The sequence below is a fragment of the Notechis scutatus genome, chromosome 13 (genome assembly GCF_049901735.1).
Source record: "Notechis scutatus isolate UNSWTSFEM ecotype Mainland chromosome 13, rNotScu1.2, whole genome shotgun sequence".
Classification (NCBI taxonomy): domain Eukaryota; kingdom Metazoa; phylum Chordata; class Lepidosauria; order Squamata; family Elapidae; genus Notechis; species Notechis scutatus.
In genome coordinates this window covers 1490626-1514849 of record NC_142021.1, presented here as the reverse complement: position 1 = coordinate 1514849, position 24224 = coordinate 1490626, and the positions used below count along the sequence as shown (strand labels likewise).

At 44.9% G+C, this 24224-nt stretch overlaps 3 protein-coding genes across 3 annotated transcripts; 1 reads left to right on the top strand and 2 right to left on the bottom strand.

Moving 5' to 3' along the window:
* The first annotated feature begins 3362 nt into the window (after window positions 1-3362).
* LRRC43 (leucine rich repeat containing 43) lies at window positions 3363-16446 on the top strand. The gene is made up of 12 exons (XM_087942933.1): window positions 3363-3480; window positions 4605-4886; window positions 5594-5704; window positions 8759-8898; window positions 10098-10336; window positions 11428-11603; window positions 11765-11888; window positions 12748-12887; window positions 13522-13689; window positions 13865-14056; window positions 14333-14435; window positions 15113-16446. Exons 1-12 carry the CDS (start codon window positions 3394-3396, stop codon window positions 15253-15255), a joined length of 1905 nt encoding a protein of 634 aa, XP_087799059.1. The 5' UTR covers window positions 3363-3393; the 3' UTR covers window positions 15256-16446.
* On the bottom strand, window positions 16158-20748 carry DIABLO (diablo IAP-binding mitochondrial protein). The gene is made up of 6 exons (XM_026686837.2): window positions 20601-20748; window positions 19444-19564; window positions 18682-18813; window positions 18388-18498; window positions 18094-18190; window positions 16158-16870 (listed from the first exon to the last, which is right to left on the bottom strand). Exons 1-6 carry the CDS (start codon window positions 20648-20650, stop codon window positions 16650-16652), a joined length of 732 nt encoding a protein of 243 aa, XP_026542622.2. The 5' UTR covers window positions 20651-20748; the 3' UTR covers window positions 16158-16649.
* A 1469-nt stretch (window positions 20749-22217) lies between these two features.
* Window positions 22218-23977, bottom strand: LOC148129578 (uncharacterized). The gene is made up of 2 exons (XM_087942932.1): window positions 23847-23977; window positions 22218-22532 (listed from the first exon to the last, which is right to left on the bottom strand). The coding sequence occupies exon 2, from the start codon at window positions 22522-22524 to the stop codon at window positions 22354-22356; it is 171 nt and encodes a 56-aa protein (XP_087799058.1). The 5' UTR covers window positions 22525-22532; window positions 23847-23977; the 3' UTR covers window positions 22218-22353.
* Between the last annotated feature and the right edge of the window lie 247 nt (window positions 23978-24224).

The following is a 24224-nucleotide window of genomic DNA, read 5'->3' as shown; positions in this document are numbered from 1 at the left end:
CAAATCATGATAAGAAACCATTTTCTTTTTTTGTATATTTGTTTATTGCATATAGATTAAATACATTAAATACATGACTCACTTAGAATTAACATATCTTAATTTAAAATAATAAATTTAATGTTCAGTAGCACCCTAACTGCATTCCTTAAATTAAAAATACTCTCACCCAAGAACATCTTTTAAATACATTCATTCAGTTAAGATAATTCAAATATTTTAAATAGATTAAAATTTAATAAAATAATTGGTTTCTCTGTCAAACCAATGGAACTGTTTCTCTAAGAAATACACAATAAATGAACTTTATTATGAAATTATATTAATTCATTTGGTAAAATTCAGTTGCAATTCCTTAATTAATCCATAACTCCACACACGTCAGTTGCATTTCTCTGTTCCTCCGGTAATTTTGAACGCCAAAGGTTGTGAATGTGGTCTCTGTAGAGCTCAAAAATAAAGTGAAACTTGTTCTCTAATTCGGGCGTGTCACTGCTGTATTTGGGGCAGGTGATCTCTGCTACTTTGTCTGCCGATGCTCCTTCCGGACAGGTTTGTCTCACGTGGATTTTCTGCAGCTCGATCAGAAAGTTGAAAGAATTCTTCACGGATTTCAGCAGCTCCTCTTGGGGATAGTTGCTGTCCAGCCAGAGAAACAGCGCGTTAAATGCCCGGAGAATTTGGCATTCTTCCTCTGCTTTGGTGAAATTGCAGCCCGGTTGGGAAAACACGGAGGCCAGGACTGGTCTTGTTTGAGGAGGCAAAAATTTCTTATCGACCTACAAAAATTGGAACCAAAGATTTGGGTCAGTTCAAGTTGGCTTCCCACCCAACACCTACATTTTATTGTCTACATTTTATTGTCCTTCTGATGAAGGTGACCATTGGAGAAATTGCCTCTCCAGATGCTGCCCACATCTCAGGTTTTGAAAGGGAGTTTTGTAAGGTCTGAAAGCCACTCTTACGAACTAAGGAGCTCTGGGCTTGCACGAGAAAGAGACAGATGGAAAGACAGACATCTCAGTTTGGCTTGCTAAGCGGAAAGGAGGAATCTACCTAAGGTTTAGGGTCTCCACTTCTAATAGTCAACCAGGGCAGGGGGCATCGGTCCAGCATACTTACGGATTTATAGTCTCGAAGTAGCGCATCTGCTTTACAGTATAATTCAGTCAATGCCCGGGGACTTTGCTGTGGTGGGGGTGTAGTTGGCATTCCCTGGCTGCCCCACAGGACAATCACCAGCAAGGTCATTTCTGTCGGGAAAGCAGATCAATGAATTATGAGTCAAGGCCATGATTTAAAACAGTGGGTTGGTTCTTCTTCCAAAGAGCCCAGGAGTTCTGCAAGATTCCACTTTCCTCTGAAAACGGATCCCTTCCTCTGCTTCTCAATCTCTGGAAAGCTGATTTAATCCAGGGATCACATCCAACTAGATCTTTTCCTTACTGCTGATGATCAGGATAAGAGATTGAATGGATCATCCCATCCTGTTTATCACACACCCCTTTCCCAATCCTGAAGCTCTCCAGATAGGTTTATCCACCTTCATTTTCACTGCGGACTTTTGCTTTTTTTTAAATTTCCCAAATCAAGGCCCCCGAAGGAAGGACCCCCTTGGTACCCGAGACCTATGAATATTCATAATTTATTTGATTAATGGTTAAAAGGGCTTTCTAATTACCCATGCACAGGGATGTCCAACTTTGGCAACTTGAAGACTTGGGGACTTCAACTCCCAGAACTCCCCAGCCAACCATGTCGGCAGATCTTACAAATTGCCAGAGATGGACATCTCAACATCTTCCATCAAATCATCTCTGCTTCTGCACTTATTTTGGAAGAGTTTGAAACCAGATTCAAAGTCTGGGTTGATTTTGGAAGAAGACTAGTCCAGACATATTTTAGCTGAAAAAATAGAGTGCGTACGGATGAAACGATGCCATCCATTGGACTCCAAATCTTGATGTGGGCTTACCTTTAAGCATGGTGAACGAAGTGCAAGGAGTCAGAAGTCTTTTTCGGCTTTGGCTGGCCTCTTCTGAGTTGGCTTCTCTGCTTTGGCTGTCGGTCGCGCCGTATTTAAGCTCCCTCCTGAGGAAGATGACTATCTGTTTCCTATTCTTGACGAAGCGCGAGTGATTGTGATCAGTTTCCTAAGATCACCCTCGATAGAGGTATCTGGGGGCTGTTGCCATGATGCTGTCAGTCTGAAAGACTTGCTGGAAGTCCAGTTTCCACTGGTCCGATATCCCGAGATGGGTCCAATTGTGGTGGGCATAGTGTCCAAAAGGGACTTTGAACGACCCTTGGATGGTTCTGTCTATCATCTTGGTTGGGTTGACCCTTCCTCGCAGAGACCCTCAACCTTGGATTCTGCTGACCCCAAGCAAGAGAAGAGCAAGGCTTTGATTGATCAGATAAATAAAGGGGAAGGGTCTCCATTAGATCTTAATGCACATCTTGTGAAAATGGAGTGTTGTGTAGGCTTACTTTGGGAAGGATTTTGTCCATTCCACACAAACTTGGCTAAACTGAAGGTGGATTATAGCATCCATTGGGATTACAGGTAGTCCTTGATTTACAACATTCATTTAGTGACAAGGAAAAGTCATAACATGGGGCAACACATTTCTCACTTAGCAACAGAAATTCGGGGCTGAATTTTGGTCGTAAGTTGTAACCTATACCGTGTAACCTATATTGTGTTTGAATCTCTAATCCTGGTTTGATTTGATGTCTCTTCATTGCATCCTATGTCCTCTTTGCCTTTTCCTGCTGTACGTTCTGTAAGATAAAAAAAAGGACTAAAAGTTTGGAGGCAGGGGAGTTAAGATAAACTTATCTGAATAATTTAAGATAAACTTAAGACAATTAAGTTTATTGTTATCTAAACTTAATTCATCTGCCTCCAAACTCCAGAATTGTATTTTTCCAGGTACTTTTCCCCCACACACACCTAGAGAGGAAGAACGTTCTTGAGAAGGACATTGTGTGACATCAATCAGATGCCTTCCACCGCCCAAGTCATTTTCAGAAGGGTTTGTAACGGAAAGAACACCACAAAATGATTTTATTTAAATAAAAAATAGAGATCTATCAGTTGAAAGTACAGTGAGGAGAGCGCCAACTGCTGGCGTTCATCTCTAGCAAGCTTTCCTGCCAACCCGGTACCAGGATAGTCTCTGAAATGGGCCAAGTTGGGTAAAATTGGCACAGATCGTGGCTGTTTTAAAACCCAGATTGGCAACCTGCAGGAGAGACCCCCCTCTGACCCCGGCCCCTTTAAGACCAGGCAGCATCTCCCTCCCCTAGCGTCGCTGGGCACCCCTAGCAACCAGATCCCATATCCTAGCAACCGAAGACGCTGTCCGGTCCTGCAGCGGCCGCCATGCCATGGAGGGGCTGAGTGCCTCCGCTGCTTTTTGGGACCACCTGCGCACATTGTGCCTGGACCAGTTTCCTTGCGGGGTGGGGAGCTGGGTAAGGGGGCAGCCTTGAGGGTATCCCCCAGGAAGGAAGCCAGGGCAGGGTCTCGGAGGGGGGCTGGAATCTATTATCCTTCCCCCCCTTCCCTATTACCTATTTCCTTAGCCTCTTAAGACTATAACTTTGTGGTTTGTGTCTTATAATTTATGTTGACTGCTTTTATTTCGTATCTCATGGCTATCACTGTATCTGATGATTTATAAAGATTGTGTTTTATAGCATTCTTTTTTTAGAATAGAAGAATAGAATTCTTTATTGGCCAAGTGTGATTGGACACACAAGGAATTTGTCTTGGTGCAAATGTTCTTGGTGTACATAAAAGAAAAGATACATCCGTCAAGAGTCAAGAATCATCAGGTCCAACACTTAATGATAGTCACTGGGTACAGTAAGCAATCAAATCACACTAGGAAACAGTCCATATAAATCGTTAGGATACAAGTGACAAAGTTACAGTCATACAGTCACAAGTAGTGGGAAGGGATGGGCGATAAGGAATGATGAGAAGATTAACAGTAATAGTAGTGCAGACTTTGGAAATAGTTGGACAGTGTTCAGGGAATTAATTGTTCAGGGAATTAAGCAGAGTGATGGCATTCGGGAGAAAACTCCCCTTGAGTCTAGTTGTTCAGGTGTGCAGTGCTCTATAGTGTTGTTTTGAGGGAAGGGGGTTAATCTCCAGGATGTGAGGGGTCTGTAGATACTTTCACAGCTCTCTTTATGATTATGATCGTGATTTATCGCTTGTTGCTTGTATGTACACCGAGGCACACTCCGTGTACATGCAAGCAATAAGTGATAAATCACGATCGCACACTGCACACTGCAGCGAAGACAAATTCCTCAGGTGTCCAATCCCACTTGGCCAATAAAGAATTCTATTCTGAGGGGCACTGGAGATTTCAATGCCCATTATCCACAGCCAAGCCCTTTGAGGTTTCATGCCAAAGTTTGGCTGATCGTGGCTTATTGCTCAAACCACGGTTAGCCAGGCCAATAAGAGGCCCTCTTAGGGCTTAGCACCAGGGGGCAGATGCCTGCCATCTGCAGCAACTCTGGGCATCCTCCGTGTTCTGCCCTTCAATGGCTTCCCCCCTTCTGTGCCCCCCTTTTCTCAGAACAAATCCCGCTTTCCACCTCGCCTGCCTCCCCGACTCCATGGTCTGCCTGCTCCCCGACCGGTCACTCTCCTCCGGCGCAATGGCCTCCTGTCACCCAATGAAGAGACAGTGGAAGCCCTGACGGAGTTCCTGCGCTGGCCAGACTCCCCCTGGGCCTTGCCCCCCGACTGCAGCCCCCCCGAGCAGCAGCTGCGGGAGCTGGCTGTGCAGCACCCCCAAATCGTCCGTACTAGCTTCGTCTGCTGCTACTTCAGGTCTCTCCGGATCGTGAACAAAGGGGTAAGTTGGGAGGGCTCTGCTGACTGTCGAATCTTTGGGGTGAAATGTTCCCCTTCTTTAAAATGGGTCTAATGTGCTGGCAGCCCCCGCCGAACACTGGATTGATGGCTGGGAGGGTTTTCTCCTTTGTGTGTGTGTGTGCTGGCTTGCCAAATGAGAGAAATGCTGGTTAGATTTGGGTTAGATTTGATCTCATCACCTCAGACAAGTACATAGTGTCAGCTTTGGAAGCCATATTGAGACCAGACGTTCCCACGCTGCCACATTTTGAGCCTGGGAAAATGGAAGGGGGGGAATTTCTTGGAGTGTATGTAGTTAGATAAAATAACATTCTTTTCCTAAGTCAAGGTCATGTTCTATCTGCACCTGGGTGAGGGGACATTCTCAAGTTGGGACGGATGGTGATTGGGGCATGTGATGCGATGATGGGTGCAGGGGGTGGATTTGTGGTTTTTACTTCTTGCAAGGAAACATGGAACTTTTAGATTCGGGATTCCACAATTGTGTCAGTTTACTATCCAGTTAAAACAGAACTTTTGACAAGATGTTTTTCTGTCTCGGAGTTATTGGTTGGAGTGGAGGTTTTCTGGAACGCTGACACATAGCTTGAATTGGAAAGCTGGTCTAAAGGGTTGCTTGTGGGAATATGGGTCATCCGAATTGACCTCTGGGTGTCCCGAGGCACATTTTGTCAACTCCCTTTTCAGGTGACGGAAATCGATGTGGGTTTGTTAAAGTTCCCCAATTTGGAAGAGCTGATCTTGACGGCCAACCATATCAGCACCATCCCTGCTGCTAATCTCCCTCCGGGCCTGAAGGTAATTCGAAGGGAGGGACAAAAATTCCTTTTCTCTCTTGTGTGTGTTTTTATAAATCAGGGCATGTGGGCTGTGATCCCTAGTGGAGAGAGCACAATGCCAACCCTTCGCCATTAGACCTTTATATCGGCACAATCACTTTCTCCTCTAAAGAACCGAGGCGAACGAATTTATTTCATTTAAATGAGACAGTCCTCAACTTATAGCTTCACTTAGCGGTCTTTCGAAGTTACAATGGCAATGAAAAAAGTGACTTGTGACCGGTTTTCATCCTTATGTCCGTTGCAGGATCCTCACCTGGTCATGTGATCCAAATTCAGCTGCTCGGCAACTGGCATGTACTTTTGACTGTTGTAGGGTCCTCAAATTATTATTATTTGTAACCTTCCCTGCATCTGACAAGCACAATTCAATGGAGGGAAAGCCAGATTCACTTAAGGACCTCCTGATTAAAAGAAATGGTTCGTAAAATAGGGAGCAACTCCTTAAATGACAGAAATTTCAGGCTCCATTTTCTGTCTGTATTTGGATCAGAACATCAGAATTTTTTTGGTGCGGGGAGAGATACAGGCAAGACCAATACCAGGACTTCCAACCATAACCAGATTTAAGCCACTGAGACTCGCTTTGTAGAGTGAGGTAGATGGCATATAAATTTAATAATAAATAAATGTATTTATTTTATTTGTCAAGCAAGTATTAGATAACAGGTATAAGAATAAACATAGTTATGAATACATGAAATGGAATCAAATAAAAAAAGAAACAATAGGACAGGGACGGTAGGCACGTTGTTGCACTTATGCACGCCCCCTACAGGCCTCTTAGGAAAGGGGTGAGGTCAATAGTAGACAGTCTAAGGTGAAAGTTTTTGGGGTTTGGGGAAGAAACCACAGAGTCAGGTAGAGGATTCCAGACATTGACCACTCTGTTGCTGAAGTCTTATTTCCTGCAATCAAGTTTGGTGCAGTTTACCTTGAGTTTGTATCTATTGTGTGCTCTTGTGTTGTTATGGTTGAAGCTGAAGTATTCATTGACAGGTAGGACATTGCAATGTATGATTTTATATACCATACTTAGATCAGACCGAAGGCGGCGTAGTTCTAGCTTTTCTAGGTCTAGAATTTTTAGTCTGGTGGCATAAGGTCTTCTGCAACGAGTAGAGGAGCGGAGAACTCTTCTTGTGAAATATTTCTGGACTTTCTCAACTGTATTATTATCAAATACGTAATGTGGGTTCCAGACTGATGAGCTGTATTCAAGTATTGGTCTAGCAAATGTTTTGTATGCTCTAGTTAGTAGTGCGATATTACCAGAGAAAAAGCTACATAGGATTAGGTTAACAACTCTTAATGCCTTTTTGGCTATATAGTTACAGTGGGCTCTAGCACTTAATTGCTACTCCCCATGCAATCCTTAGTTACACAGCGGGGCAAAAATTACACAAACCCCATGACCTTATCCAAAAGAGCGTCATAAAGGTGAGATACACGCCAATAAATAAGACAATTTTTTTAAAAATAAAATTTCCCAACTTTTGTGAGTGGGTGAGTGGGAAGGTTTTAAAATTAAACAGAATTGGGGCTTGATTCATTCCTGGATGGCTGACGAGATCCTGGCGGGGAAGACAGGTAAAAACCCTTGCGAGATCTTCCGGGGATAAATGGCTTCTCTCTCAAACATGGAAAATGATAAGAAAGTGTTCACGGAGTCCAGAGGAATTGAAACACCCTTTTGGAGTCTCCCTTCCGTCACCTCACCGTATTTGGGCATGTGGTGAGATGGGATTTCCTGTCGGTCGGAGAGAGGAGATAAAATGGCTTTTATCGCCGGCTGGCCTTATCTCGTGGTTGAAAAATGCAACATTTCGACTGTAATGAAGCTGGCCCAGCATGGCCGTAACTCTGATGGTCGTAAAAACGAGTCGATCGCAATTTTGAGCCCATGGTGGTTTTTTTTTTTTACAGTAGTCATTAAGCAAAGCGACGCTGCCGTTGGCACCCTTAGTAATTTATTTATTGTTTGCCATAGTTGTTGAGCGAGTCGCTGCAGTTGTTAAGTGAATTATGCAGTCATTAAACGAATCCAACTTCCCCCCTATTGACGGTGCTTGTCGGAAGCCAGCTGGGAAGGTTGACAAATGGTGATTAGGTGAACCCGGGATTCTGCCACCGTCAGAAGTCCATGCCAGTTGCCAAGCCTCTGAATTTGGATCACGTGGCTGCAGGGATGCTGCAAAGTTGAAAGCCAATCTTAAGTCCCTTTCTTCCGTGCCGTTGTAACTTTGAATGGCCACTGAATGAATGACTGACGTGGTGGCGTAGTTGGTTAGAACGCAGCATTGCAGGCTAATCCTGCTGACTGCCGGCTGCCAGCAGTTCGATCCTGACCGGCTCCAGGTTGACTCAGCCTTTTGTCCTTCTGAGGTCGGTAAAATGAGGATTGTTGGGGGAAGAGGCTGACTCTGTAAATCGCTTAGAGAGGGCTGTAAAAGCACTATAAAGCAGTATATAAGTGCTATTCCTTTGTTCTGCCTTCCTTCCTTGCTTTCCTCCCTTATAATCTTTCTCTTTATTTCTTTCTTTCTTTCCTTCCTTCCTTCCTTCCTTCCTTCCTTCCTTCCTTCCTTCCTTCCTTCCTTCCTTCCTTCCTTCCTTCCTTCCTTCTCTCACCTTCCTTCCTTCCTTCCTTCCTTCCTTCCTTCCTCTTCCCTTCCCTTCCTTCCCTTCCCTTCCTTCCCTCCCTCCCTCCCTCCCTCCCTCTCTGGAAGCACAGGGGTTAGAATGCAATATTGCAGGCTAACTCTGCCCACAGCCAGCAGTTCGATCCTGACCGGCTCAAGGTTGACTCAGCCTTCCGTCCTTCCGAGGTCAATAAAATGAGGACTCAGATTGTTGTGGGAGCAAGATGCCGACTCCGTAAACCACTTAGAGGGAGCTGTGAAAACACTGCGAAGCGGTCTATAAGTCTAAGTGCTTTTGCTATCGCCACTGCTCCCTTTACTTTTCACGCCTTCCTCCCATCCCTCCAACCCTCCCCCCTCCCTTCCTTCAGGTGCTGGAGCTTTGTGGCAACAAAGTGCAGAGTTTAAAGGACCTGTGCACATCTCCCCCAGCCGGACTTCAGCATCTGGGTCTCGGCCACAACTGCACGCTTGGTTCCTCGGAAGAACAATTTTTGGCAGCTGCTTTCTGGTAAGCACGAAGGGAGGGTCATTGCAGGGAGGGTCAAGAGATTCCCCCCCCACCCTTCTTTAAAAAGGGGCTGTTTCCCCCAGATCTGGATCCTTCTAGTCACCCTGGAGAAAGGAGAGCAGGGGAGGAGGCTTCACACAGGATGGAGGGAGCACAATGGGGGAGATGAGCCGTGTCTCCCCTCCCGTTTGAAGTTTCCCTTCAGGCATCTGGAGGTGAAGAGAAGATGTGGCTGAAATTCACCCTCAAACGGAGGGTGGAAAAATGGCCTCTCTTTTCTCCAAGGGATAAACATTCAAAGGGTTTGAGATGTGATGAACAAAGGAGACTTTTTTTTTAAAGCCTAGCCCAAACTCTGAGTTTTTGGGAGCTTTAAGGGGTCCTTGGTGCTCTCTGAGCTTGGCGATTTTCTTGCAGACGTCTCATTACCCATCTAGGTAGCCTCATCAGTGCTGCAGCGATATTGTTACCTAGTTAATGAAACGTCTACAAGAAAACCGTCGAGGTCGGAGAGCACGAAGGAGCCCTCCTTTCAACCCTGGGCTACCAACTTTTGTCATGCCTCTGTTGGAATCTGATTCTGAGGGGGAGTTGAGCAGCTGACAGGGAGTGGGAGTGGGAGTGGGGCTCCGGTGGCTGTGGAAGAAAACTGGGGAAGGGCACAGGCCCACCCTCTCCTCATCCTAGGGCATGCAGGGAGGAACGGATAAGGGAGCAACGTGGTTTACGGGGGAGGAAAGGGCCCTGATCCCCTTCATTAGCTGCAGCTGGGAAAACAGGATTTAAAAAGGGCGTTTGCGCACAGCACCTTGCTGAAAGCAAAGCATGAATTGTTTTGGTTTGTCAAGTCTTATTTGGGTTCCAGCGTCCTCCCAACTGTGTGTGTTTTGTTATCTTTTGAAGGCTGCAATTCCTTATCCTACCCTGTCTCATTAATTGCTGCAGTTGCGCTTTGTGTTGGCTTTTATTTATAATTTATGTGTACTTTGAGTTCTGATGGAATTTCTTCCCTTTAAAGACTGTTCTTGGGAGGGTTTTTTCTCCAGCCGATGATAACTGGACATTGGGGGCCAAGTTGGAAGGTATTAAAGGGACTTTACCGACTTTGTTGCTTTTGTGCCAGGCGCCTTTGGGTCATCACACCAATATTCTCCTTGACGAGGAGCTGTGTTGTACCTACCTATTTTCCTCCTCCTCAGGCCCAACCTCGTCTCCTTGGACTTGTGCTACAACAATTTCACCAACCTCTTGAGCCTCCTTTCCACGCTTTCCACCTTGAAAAAACTCCGGGTCCTTGTGCTGCAAGGAAACCCCTTTGCTCTCCTGCCGGGCTACCGAGGTTTCACCATCGACAGCCTGCCCCACCTCTCCGTTTTCGATGATGTCATCATCACCCCGGAGGAGAGGCACAATTTCCTCAACCTGGCCGCCTTCCCAGGTGAGTTTTCCTCCCGTCCTCAATCCCACCATGCAAAGTTCTGCTTGTGTAAAGCCAAACAGGAGCATCGTTGGCCAGAAACAACCAGGGCTTCTCCCTGGCCTTCGGGGTCACATCTCCTCGGGGTTCCTTTCCTACCCATCAGGGATTTATTGGTGAAGAGAAAGTCCTGCCAAGGGGTTTGTATTTTCCCCTGCTAAGACATCCTCTTTCCTAGCCTTCCTTCGATGACTTCTCCTAAGGTGTGGAGAGGAGATGGGCAGACTGGACTGACGAGAAATTCTGCAGATTTTTCGCCTCATTTGCCGATGGCGAATTTCTCCCCTTCTGCTTTACTGATCTTTTCGCAGTTTAGGAGAGTTTTCTTACGGTCAGGCAGCATCTTTTTCTGACAGGCAGATTTTATTAAACCCTTTTAAGAAAGGTTTTAGCTTTTCCATACGTTTCGTGGACGGTTGTTTTAGGCGGCTGGAAACAACAGCCTCCATAATTGAACAATAGAATTCCATCTTCTTGAAAATCATTCCAGAAGCTTGGAGCGAACGAATTCCCTCATTCGTTTAGCATCTACCTAAGATATGTGAACCATACAATATAGAAGATAAAACACTAAATCAAGGTAAAACCATAACAAAAATAACCATAAAACGGAATCATTGAATTGCAATGGGATAACAAGAGTTGGAAGGGACCTTGGAGGTCTTCCAGTCCAACCCCCTGCTTAGGCAAGAAAACCTATACCATTTCAGGCAAATGGTGATCCAATCTCTTCTTAAAAACCTCCAGTGTTGGGGCATTTACAACTTCTGGAGGCAAGGAGTTCCACTGATTAATTGTCCTCACTATGAGGACATTTCTCCTTAGTTCTCTCCTTGATTAGCTTTTATCCATTGCTTCTTGTCCTGCCTTCAGGTGCTTTGGAGCATAGTTTGACCCTCCTCTTCTTTGGGGCAGCCCCTCAAATATTGGCAGACTGCTAACTCCTGTCAACTCCAATCTCCCCAGTTGGCTAAACAAATTCACATGACGACTCCTGTCTGGAGCTTGGAGAAATTCAGATTTTTTTCCCCCTCCCTCCCCTGCTTTCCCAGAGATCTTACTGTTGGATGTCCAACTGATAGTCACCCTTGGCAAAATGCGAGGGGTCCCCAACCCATTTAACCCAGAGGACTTGGAAAGCAGCTCTGGCTCCCCGATTGTAAGCTATAGTTACTACGTGACGTATGAATTTGCCCAAGGAGAAAGAAAAGAGAAGGCAGCCGGGAAGGTAAGAAGTCTTTGGAACTTTTTAATCCTTTGTTTCTAAATTATATCAGGGTGCATGATTAAAAACAGACCAAATCGGGGATGCCCTGGCTTAAAAAAAAAAATAAAAAAAAAAAGCAGGAGGAAGCATTTGAGGGCACCATAGGTGTGTTTCTGCTCCAGCACAGGGGCACGTTGGTTGGAAAGGATGCGGTGAGCTCGCCCGGGGTGATGGTGGCCGGAGAGACAGTTGAACCCGTGTCTTCCCAGACTTCGCCCAAGTCAGACCTGCAGCCTGAGCCGGGAGGTGCGTAACCTTCTTGGTACGATTAAACGCAGCAGGTAGGAAAGGGGGATCTGCTCCTTGGACTCTTTGCGGTGCCAGGAGCCCAACTTTTGAGAGCCTCCCTGTGGCTGCAGGATACGCAGAGGTAGTTTTCAGCAGGTTCTGACCAGTTCTGGAGAACCAGTAGCGGAAATTTGGAGTAGTTCGAAGAACCGGCAAATACCGCCTCTGACCGGCCCCGCCCCCATCTATTCTTTGCCTACCAAGTCCCAGCTGATTGGCTGGGTCTTTATTGGTTGCCCAGCATAGGAGAACGGAGCTGGAAAGCAGGTTAGTGGAGTGGGGAGGGAAGGGGGATTTTGCAGTATCCTTCCCCGGCCACGCCTACAGAACCAGTAATAAAAAAAATTTTTTGTTGAATCCCACCACTGGAGATACGTGATCCATTGACCGTCACAAAATGAGCAAGGTTTAGCCAGCAAGCCAGGCCGCGAGAACGAAGCAAGGTTAGCAGCCTGGCTTCCCAACCAGTTGTGGGAAAGATTATTGTTTGTTTTAAAAAAGCAAACAAAACACCAAAAAAATGTTGTGGAATGCAGAGCAGCTCACATTTCCCCGTAGTTTTCTTTCTGTGTTTTTTACACCTATAATAGGGAGTCAGTTGCTGACCAGTTTGCAGAGAAAAACATCTGATTTTCAGCCTATGCGTTGAGGACTTCTGGGTAACTGAGAAATTTGGAGAATGAGGAGGGTGAATCCCTGGTTTGTGGCTTCACCTCTCCCTTTACCAAAATGCGTCTGCAACCCAAGGGTGGGTGGAATGGAAAGCTGGTAACCGCCGCTGGTTCAATGGCAGGTTTCTTTCTTCTCGCCCACTTAGCAAATACACACACTACCGCCAAGAAGGGCTGGACAGAGACCGTCGACTGTGACTACCGAAAAGAGCACCTCACCGAGGATCTGGTGGCTCTCAAGGTTTATCTTCTGGCCGGAACCACCGTGTCGGTTGTCCAGGAAAAGGTGTAGTAGCGCTCTCCGTTAAGTTTTGGCTTAGAAGAAACTCCACCTTGGGCTGGTTGTGGGTGCGAGTGTGTGTTTTCTTAAGTGCATCCTGCCCCATCAAGTAGTTCAGCAGATCTCAATCCCGTGTGTTTCTTTAAACTTGGTTTTCCCCACTTGGACCAAGTTTTTGTCCTTGTCTGCGATAAGAGACATTTTTGTCTTCAGTTGCAAGTCTTCCTACTGTCCTTTCCTTTCCTTCCTTTCCTCCCCCCTCCCTCTACTCCCTTTCCTTCCCTTCCCCTATTTTCCTTTCCTTTTCCTTCGCTTTCCTTTTTATCTTCCTTTTCCTTCGCTTTCCTTTTTATCTTTCCTTTTTCTTTTCCTTCCCTTCGCTTTCTTTATTTTCCTTTCCTTTTTATCTTCCTTTCCTTTTTCTTTTCCTTCCCTTATTTTCCTTTCCTTTTCCTTTGCTTTCCTTTTTATCTTCCTTTCCTTTTCCTTCCCTTTGCTTTTTATCTTCCTTTCCTTTTTCTTTTCCTTCGCTTTCCTTTTTATCTTCCTTTCCTTTCCTTTCGTCTTTCCTCCCTCCCTTCTTTTCCTGTCCTCTCCAACTCTCTCTTTCTTCCAGAGCAACAAAACACTCATTTCGCAGGTTGTCTCCTGGCCCGTGATCCCAACTCCTGAAGAAAAGCCAGGCAAGAAAGGAAAAGGAGCGAAAGGAAAAGCCGATTCGGGAAAGGCAGAGAAAGGGAAGGAGAAAGGGAAGGAGAAAGGGAAGGAGAAAGAGAAGGAGAAAGGGAAAGGGAAGGACTCTGGAAAGGTAAGGCTGTGAGAAGCAGAACATCGTGTTTTGTGTCACTTCCAAGATTGGAGGGTGGAGTGAAAGAAACAGATCCATGCAATCAGCATCCATGGTGTGTTTGTGGGAGGCAAAAAAAAAAAGCCAAGATGGTGCACAGAATCCTGCATTAAAATCCCCTTCTGTGTCCAACTAGGGTGGGAACAAAAAGAAAAAGAAATCCCTTTCCCCAGAGCTCCGAAGCGACCCGCCCATCGTGAAGATCCTGGGATCCTTTCACGTCAGCTTAGAAAAGCTGCTAGCAGGGGACTCGGTGGTGGAGACCGTCTGCAATTTTGGGGTACAGATAATCGAGCGGAACGTCACCCCACCATCCCCCAAAGACAAGGTGAATGGGCCTTTTCAAAATCCCGTTGCATTGCCTGGAAAGGTACTTATTTCCTCGGTTGGTGGAGCTGCTCATCTCAGCAAGCAGTTGGCGAGCTACATTCAATAAAAATGAAAAAAACAACAACCCAATATTGAATGTACAAAAAAGCAGTATCAAATAAAAACGGGGAAAATGATAGGAAAGAAAAACAATATGAAAGAAAAATGAAAACATGAATTAAAAAAATAACGTAAACAAGGAATGTTATGCTGAAATCTATCGTCTATTTTGCAGGAGGGTAAGAAAGGTGCAAAAAAGGACCCCAAAGCCAAACCTGGGACTGACAGTGTAAACTCCAAAAGAACACCCCCGCCCCCGACTCCATCCCCTGTCAAAGGTAAGCTAGAAAGCTGAACTTCTGGAGTATTTGCAGCTGGGAACATATTTTAACAACCAGAATGACACAACTCTACAAGTTCTTTGGACTGCAAACCTCCTGGACTCTCACCCAACACGGAAACATTAAGTGCATTCAAAAGGGGTTAGCTTCAATATTTGTATTTTTTAACACCTGTCCTTCCACTCCCCATAGTGGTGTACGAGATCTCACTGGCAAGTTTTTGCTGCCATCCTATGGACTAGAAACTTAAAAAAGAAAAGAGAGAAACAATTGGCAAACCACCATGCCCTGAACTCCTGTTGCCTGCCTATTATACCTACCTCCAGGTTCTAGGATTCTGTTGACCAACATTTCTGGACCTTGGCCGCTTGAAGGTGGTTGGACTTCAATTCCCAGCGTGCTGGCTGGCCGGGGAATTCTGGGAGTTGAAGTCCACTCGTCTTCGAACGGCCGAGGTTGAGAAAAGCTGGGGCTGGTTTTCTCCAAACGGTGTGCCTTGACACTTTTGAGAGAACCTCAGCCTGTCTTGAGAGCCGGTTGGAGGTTGCCTTGAACGTTTCTCCACATGGTTTCGTGCACAAGAACGTTCACACATGACACACACAGGTCCAGAGAGGGAGCGGTTGAACCTGGGCAACCGCTAACGGCGGGATTGATTTCGGACCTTTTTGCAGGAAAGGGGCGGAAGAAGGATTCTTCAGAGGGACCCGATCCGCAACTTGGCCAGCCTCTGCCTCTAACCGTGGAGTTTCAGATGCAACACATCAAGTGGGACTCAGCTTCCTCTGCCTTAAAAATGCTGGAAGCCTTGGAATAGGTTTGAAGAGAGCAAGACCGGTTTCCTCTTTGAGGCGGCTCCTTTCTTGAGTGTGATGTCGCTTTACCAAAAGGGATATAATCTATAGAGCAAGGGCAGACTTCTTCTGCTGCTCCATTAGACCAGATTTTCTGTTGGCTGGGGAATTCTGGGAATTGAACTCCACCCGTTTTACAGCTGCTGGCAAAGAGCAAACCTAGGAGTTGACGGACTTTTTCTCTTGCTCAAGTCAGCACCCACGTTTATGCCTGACTGCATAAGGACGTTGCATAAATTAAATGACAGATGCAGGAGCTCAACCTACAAGCAGACATAATGCACCTGTTTTAGCTCAACACAAACTTAACTCTGCTCAAGTGGTTCCAAAACCTGGCATCATCAGAAAAGTCAATAAAATAATTAAAGAGAGGCGTCCTATCTGCTTGACAACATTCCAAATGTTGTCTATTTCACACAGCTCCCGGTCTGATTTCTGAACGCAGCTGCTTTAAAGAGTTTGTCCTAAGTTAGGGGTCTCCCACCTTGGCCACTTTACGACTTGTGGACTTCAATTCCCAGAGTTCCTCAGCCAGAAAGTTCCCCCACCCCCCCTTTGCTGAAGTCAAGATATATTACATCTACCGCATTACCACCATCTATTATTAAGTTTATGAAAGAAATGTGATAAAGCTGCCTATTGACATTTCTTCTTGTCCTATCCATGCTGAATTCTGGGTAACTCTTCGCTGGCTGAGGAACTATGGGAGTTGAAGTCCCCACGTCTTAAAAGTGACCAAGGTTGGAGACACCCCTGTCCTAAGTGACTCCCTTTGGCTACAAGCCAAGCCTGGTTCCCTCAACCGTAACAACGGACGTGTTTCCCAGCGCACTTTTCGCCCTACTGTTACCACAAAGGAGTCAAGTTTTTGTTCCTTGGATTTTTATTTTAAAAATGGGTTTGGGGAGAATGATCCCCGAGTACATCACTAGAAAAACAACCAACCACACAAAAATGACATTTAGGCTCCAAACGGTTAAAATTCTCCACAACTAATCTTTGAAATTTCAGGTAGAGCGTTTTGTCCTTCACAACACAAGCCTTTCGCTTTTTTTCTAAAATAAAAAAGTCAACACAAAGACACAGCCCTTAAGTGATTACGTGCGATTACCTCGATATAGATTCTGGCAGCGGATGGATCATCTCAAATCAGCCCTCAAGCCCCAGAAAAATCACCCCCTGGGTAGAATTATCTCGCATTTGCATAGCTGTGAATTTAAACAGACAGGCAACAGAACCACCTCGGGCTCAAAGCCAAGGGCCAACCGGGCTGGGGAAGCCAGAGAGCCACTGAGCGCGGCATCTTCTCCATGGTGTTCCTTCCCGCCAAGCAGGATCGTGTCCATGCCAGCAACCCTCAGTCTTCACGAAGGTAGGCTTCCTCTGTCTCTGTCTCTTCCCTGACGGCCTGCTGAGTGGTTGCCAGCAAAGGTTCCTCTTCCTTCAACTTCAACAGCTCCTCTGTCTGAGCCTCGGCCAGCTGGGTTTCGGCCTTCTGGGACAGCTGTCGGGCTTCGTGGACCTGGGTCTTCACTAGCTGGATGTGGTTGTGGGTTGACACCGAAGCTTGGTCGGCCCCTGAAGAGGAGAAGATTGACTCAGTGACTTTGGGTTTTTGTTACAGAAGCTGCCTGCAGAGTTTGTGCATTTTTAAGGCCGCTCAGATGATAGTAAACCCAACTCATATTAAAGAGGATAGGAATCCAGCCGTGCTAGACCTATTGATGCTAACGGGAGTAGGATTAACAACTCCCACCGATTTAAGTGGACTCTCATGTCTACCTCTAGATTTAACCTCACGATATGTACACCTCTCTTGGTGGTATAAAGCTAGATTGGTCTTGTAGCCCTTATTTCTCCATTAGGGGAACGATGATTGCACATTTTAAAATGAATACTGTCACGCCCCAGTTGGAATCTGATTCCGAGGGAGAGGTGGAACATCTGACAGGGAGTGGGAGTGTGGCTCCGGTGGTTGTGGAGGAAACTGGGGAAGGGCACCGTCCAGCTGGGCATTCAGAGGAAGACCCAGGGCCACCCCCTCTTCATCCTAGGGCATGCAGGGAGGGACGGATAAGGGAGCAATGTGGTTTACGGGGGAGGAAAGGGCCTTGATCCCCTTCATGAGCTGCAGCTGGGAAGACTGTTTAAAAGAGCAAACTGCGCATGGCAAAGTTGCTGGAAGCAAAGCATGCATTATCTTTGTCGAGGCTTATCTGGGTTTTGGTGTCCTCCCAACTGTGGGTGCCTCATTATCTTTTGGAAGTCTGCAAGTTATTATCTTGGTCTATTGTGTTAATTATTTCAGTTTGGTTTGTTGGGCTTTTTTATTTCTACTTTATCTGTATTTTGGGTTTGGACTGCATTTCTTCCTTTTGTAGACTGTTTTTGGAAGAGTTTGATCTCCCGCCAAGGATAATTGGACATTGTGGGCGAAGTTGGAGGCATTAAAGGGAAATTTATCTACTTTGGTGACTTTTGTTATTTTTGTGCCACGCCCTGAGTCATCACAAATACACACACACCTTTATATCACATGCATGAGTGCATCCTCAAGACCACCAGGCCAACTGGAGTTCCTAATATGCTTTTAGGTGTTAGTGAAATGTTAAGGCGTATTTCTGAAAGTCTGAAGGGATTTAAGAAACTCCACTATCGTTCCAGCCTTTTGGAGACTGTCCAGTGTTTCTTGGTAAAACATTTTTTTTGACAGGTGGAAAAATGAAGAGAGTATTTGATTCGGTCAACAGTGTGAAGAAAGGGGGAAAGAGTTAAAATTAAGAGGCTTGCACGTATCTCACCTGACTGATATGCTGCTTCTGCAGCCATCTCTGAAAGCCGCAGGGCGGTCATCCACCTGGATTCTAATTTGAGATATTCCTGCTGCTTCGACGTCATCTGAACAAAGCCGGGATTAAAATCATTAAATCTGGCGCACCCTTTGCACAGCTTCCAGATCATTCTCCTCTCAGGTTCCTTAATTATGGTCACCCCACTAGATATTACCAAGGATTTGACCCTCTTGGGTCCATACACAACCCTGTTCAGATGCCTGAGTCCCTGAAGGGGAAAAAGCACCAGATCATGTCGCTCACCTCCACTCGGGCCCTGATGATTACTTGCCAAACAGCATCTTCTTCTTTGGAATTCATTTTCCCCAGGAGATGCGTGTATTTTTGGTACAGGGACACCAATGTGTAAACTGCCTGTAAATAATCCCAGCCTGTTAAGGTTGTACTTGTCTAGAGTTTAACATTCACTTTTTACTTTAGGTTTGGTCATTGTAGCCCACTTTTTTGGAACCAAGCTTTCTTTCCCAGAGTGGCTTAAACATACAGTTGTATTTGCACCACCCTGCTGGATGTGGCAGGCTGAAGGCGTCTTCTTACCGTGGTATATTCTGTTAGCGCATCAATTAATGCGTAAGTGGTTTGAGAAAGGAGCGTCCCGGTGCTGTCGGTTACTAAAGAGACTGCTCTTCGGATCAAGGATTCATTGCTTAGAGAACCCGGATCGTGTTTCTGAAAGACAAACATTATGTGTCGCTTCAGAAGCAGAATGACTTTACCAAACTGGCAGAGAAGGAAATAATGTGGGTTGTCATTAAAAAAAACAACAACCTAGGAACTGTTATACAACTGGAATCTCATGTCAACTGTAAATGTTAAGAACACAAGAAATCGAAAGGTTTTGCTGGAAAAATATAGGGAGCAAAAGAAATAGCAAAAGAAATTTCCATGAATCTGGGGGTTCTTATTGCTTTTTAGCCTCTTGGCTAAGATTAAGTGATGGATTAAAATACATTTTAACTGCATAATTTCAGTAATTTCTGCATGCAACTTGGCTGTTGCTGAAACTGATTTCTACCGGGCTCTATGTAGCTGTCCCTCACAAAAGAAAGCAATTTCTCAGTAAATAACTAGCAATATTTTTTTTTAAAGTTCCATTCTAGCATTACAAGTATGTGTGTGTGTGTGAATAACCTTTTCAGTCTGAACACCTGCAAAAGCTGTTAAGAGTTGGAGAAGGGAAGAAAATAACAAAGACTTAGGATGCAGTGACAGATTTGCCTAGAGGCGGCAGCAAAACTAAACCTAAGGAGCAGCTCATATTCTGGCATCGGAACAAAACGGGGTTTCCCGGGAAGCTACCTGTGCAATGGGAATAGCGGCCAAGGTCATTCCAAAGCCCAGAGTGGCCATTTTCTTCCATGGCGCCCTCAGTCCAGGCACGCACTGTGTCCTCACGCTGGAGAAGAGCGGAAAGTTCCGTCTGGAGGAAAAGACACGCAGCACGTTAAGAGAGCAGGGTGGGGGGAGAACAAGCCAACAGCCTGAATCCAACGTTTCGAACGCCTCCTTGCAGCAACTTGTGTAAGAAAAGCGGGGCTTTAGAATAGAATAGAATTAGAATAGAATTCTTTATTGGCCAAGTGTGATTGGACACACAAGGAATTTGTCTTTGGTGCAAATGCTCTCAGTGTACATAAAAGAAAAGACACGTTCGTCAAGAGTCAAGAATCCTCAGGTACAACACTTAATGATAGTCGTAGGATATAATAAGCAATCAAATCACACTAGGAAACAGTCCATATAAATCGTAAGGATACAAGTGACAAAGTTACAGTCATACAGTCACAAGTGGGAAGGGATGGGCGATAAGGAGGGATGAGAAGATTAACAGTAACAGTAGTGCAGACTTTGTAAATAGTTGGACAGTGTTATAAACTAATTTCAAGTGGCACAATTGGGAAAGTGGGGCACCTCTCCTCTCTTGAACCCACAACAGTTTAAAAAAGCAAAATATAATACTAATATTAATAATAGTAAATAATAACAACAACAACAATAATGAGAGAGAAATCTGTCTAGCAACGGAGGCCAGCGGGTCCAGGCCTTTCTCCTTACACCTGAGCCGGCCGTGAACACTTGTGCAGGGGGAGATGCCTCTGGTTTCCTCCTCCAGCCCCACAGGGTGGGATAATGGGGGGCAGTTTCCTATCCTAACCCGCCCCTCCCAACCCCCGAGATCCACATCAAGCCCCCTTTTCGGGCAAAAAAGAGACGAGATTTTTGCATCCACAGAGCCACCCCCCCCACCCCCCAACTGGGAGGACACCAAGCAAGGAGGCCTCGCACAGCAACCCCCAATGGAAAAGCCACGCGAGATAGGGCTGCGGATGATGGGAACTGAGGCCCCCCAACCCGGAGAGGCCGCTCGTCCGCCGGTGTAAGGGGCGCCCAAGGGCCCGCAGTTCCCAGGGAAGACGAGCCTCGGCCTCGGAGCTCGGGGAAGAAAGAGAAAATACCCGAAAAAGGCGCAGCAGCGCCATAGCCAACGGCTCCTCGCCGACGCCATCTTGACCCTCTCTCTCTCTCTCTCTCTCTCTCTTCAATGGCAACAAGGCGCGCAGGAAATGACGTCTTCTACGACGCCCAGTAACTACAAGAGCGGGGAGACAGTTTAGCCCTCCTGCTTTATGTGCCCACCATTACGTCATTCCGAGTTTCCTTCCTTGGCTCCTCCTCTTTCTGACCACGCGCACTTTATTGTGATGTCATCGTTTCCTTCGTGTTCCGCTCTAGGAAGGAACGAGTTTGCTTCAACTTCCAATGGAAAGCGAAGGTCTGCATCATAGAGTTATCGAGATCTAGATCGTCAGACCATAGTCGGAAACAGAAAAAACTATTTTTTTTTAATTGAGGGGGCGTGCGCATGCGTCCTAAGGACGTGCATTTATTGGAGAGAGCGCATGCGCCCCTTCACCCGTCACTTGAGAAGTTTAGTGCAAGTTTTAATGTTACTAATTTGCTCCTCTTAACGCCAAAATAAAATTTTCCAAGTTTTCAAAGGGGTTAAGCAGTGGAACATCATCATAATAAAAGTGAATTTTCAGAATGTTTCGAAATTACTTTTAATAATTATTTTGATTTCTATAATTATTTTTATTATTTGCACATTCCAATATAAGGCGTCTCAGGCATTTCACTCATTATTAATTGGCTCGCAAGATCTAATTAATGTATATTTTGCAGCTGATAAAAACTAACTTTAAGTCATTATTAACTTGATATTGAGGTCAGAATTAAGCTCTTCTAAATCTATGATTTTACACACTCATCCACACATTTCAAACAGTTTATGCTTTGTACAAACAAAAAACAGGCATTGATATTAATCAAGTCAACAAGCTGGGTGGGAATTTGTGCTAAATCAGTCTGAGCTAAAATCTGCCAATAACTCAATTATTGGGCAATTAATTTCCCTTGAAGTGAAACTGAAGCATTCAGGAGTTTCAGACAAAATACCTGTATCTGTACAGCATACTTTTGTCACTTACATAAAGGATTGGAGTTAAAGCGTATGTTAAACTTTATTAATAAGAAACGTAAAACAGTAAAAAAGCAGCTTTGCTGTTACTTAACTTTTACCAAGTAAACATTTATCCATCTCTCAGAATGCGTAGGACTGTGTACATGTTCAAATCTCCCATTTTCCAAAAGCTTAGACATTGTAAGATGTAGCAATGTGAGTTGTTTCGCTTAATTTTTTTCAGCGTTTAACATAGACAATCCTAGACTTGTAAATAATTTTATTGAGCTGTTTTTGGAAGAGGAAGCTGTCTGACACCGAAAATATCAAAACCTCATTCGAAAAAAATAAAATAAAATTCAAAAGTAAAGATCAGGAGTTAAATTTCAGTGCTCAATCAAAGCGAAGACAATAAGTCGAGAGACATCAAAGCGTTTTAACAATATCAGGAAATAAAAGGCATGATACAACTTGCCAGCTTTTAATACGGATATCGCCCCGAGATTATATAAAAGGAAAAAAAGATGGATTGGAGAGAGAAAGTGCCTTAATAAGTAACTGCCTGAGATTCTGATACTCAAGAAATAGATTTTAAAAGAGAAAACCTTAGACTGAAACTGAGTAGTTTCTTTAAAAAGCGCCAGGATTATCACGAAACAAAATTAAAGTCTGGCAAAACGCTGGGAGAAGGAAGGGATATTTTATCCAGCTGAGGTCTCCGGGCTCCAGGCAGAACCACAACGCGGGGGTCACTTTAGCACCAGGAAGTAAGTCGTCCATCCAGCCAACAAGAGCGCTCCAAACAAGACGGTGTAACTGAAAAGCACGAAGGCCAGGAGTTCCTTCAGCACCTTCAGGAAGTGGAGAGTAAAGGATTCTTGCACCATCCTGGATTTCAAAGGTGGTGGGGAAAACTGCATGGGAACAGCTGGATTTGGAAGAAGGGAGGGGACAAAAGAGAACGACAGAATGAAAGAGGCCAACGAATAGGAGCTGGTTGGTGATCTAAGCAAGGATTTGAAGCAAGATTGTAGACAGAACTACGGGGTTAGTTCTGCCTAGGATCCTCGACGTAAGACCACAATCGAGCCCATTTCTGTCACTAAGCGAGACTTAGCTGAATTGAGAAAGAAGCTTTATTGGGCATTGTGTTCTGCCTGGTGAGTAAATTGGCCTAGGATTAAAATATCGGTCTGTTTGGGAGTGAAGTCACTGGAGCAGGCGCCTCCAACCTTGTCAACTTTAAGCCTGGAGGACTTTAACTCCCAGAATTCCCCAGCCAGCAAAGCTGGCTGGGGAATTCTGGGAGTTAAAGTCCTCCAGGCTTAAAGTTGACAAGGTTGGAGGTGCCTGCACTGGAGGATAATTTTGCAAGCTTTGCTCATAATTTTTAGGAAAGCTAATGCAAGCGGCCAGCCTGATAGGATTCCAGGCTGTGCAGCCACAGAAGCTCAAGATATATAGCTAATATATCCATTAGTACCAACTAAATCCAGTCATCGAAGCAGTCAATTTTTCCATAGGGAGGCCACTTTAATATTTAATGTTATAATTGCATCTAATGGATGGGCTGCTGGGAAAACGATGTTTCTGGTTTAGCGATTATCTACAAATAGTTTGGCCTGCATCTTTCCATCCACCCAAAAATAAGGGCGGGGGTAGCTTTAAAATCAATCTCCCCATCGACATGACTGCAACACTGTAATAATTAGATAGTGCCTAAACTTTATAAAAAGCTCATTTTCAATCCCCCATTTTTTAGAAACATACGGTTGGGAATCTAATAAATGCCTTAAAGATGCTGCCGTTATCTTTACCAAGATTTGCAATATTTCGCTCTGAGCCCGTTAATTATACTGAATTTTCCTTTTATAAGGAGAAACCTACTGACAGGACAGCTACTAATTAATCTCAGTTTAGTCCCCAAGGTGGGGAAAAAAAATCAAGCCAAGAGCTGCATACTGCTAATTGAGATTATTATTTTTTCCTTCCCCAACAAGGTACATATTAGATAGCCAGCAAACCAAGGACCTGCAATATATTTTCTTTAAAAAAAAAAAATACTTTCAGAGAATTTCCTGAAAATCCCCAAACGTCTGCTTTTTCAGTAGCAGTGCATGTAAACACTTGTTTGGATGTGAACATTATCTTGCATAAGATTACAGTTCTTATAATTAAAATGCCACACCTATAAAAAAATAATCAAAGTTAATTATATTTCGATGCTGATTAAATTTCTCACCTTTTTTGGAGGATGAGGTTGGAGGATCTTTTTTTGTGGGTGTTTTTTCCTGAGCGAGCGGCTTCTGGAGGTGGCTGGACCATCTGAAGAGGCAGCACAAGGCTGCTCTCTATTTATACACCAGACGAGCGAAGTACTAATAGGTGTGGTCAGAGAGTAATTCTGCAATGGGATACACAGATCTTCTTTGTTCTTCGCTGCACGGAAAAATATATATATATCCTGAGGCTTTTTAAAAATGAAAATAGAATGGAAGTAATGAGGAAAGTGGTTTTTTTTTTTAAGGATGCTCCAATACTCGCCGCGATGAAATAAATACACTTGTGTGCAAAAACACAGAGTATAATAAGTTTGTTATCCTTTAAAGATACTATTGGA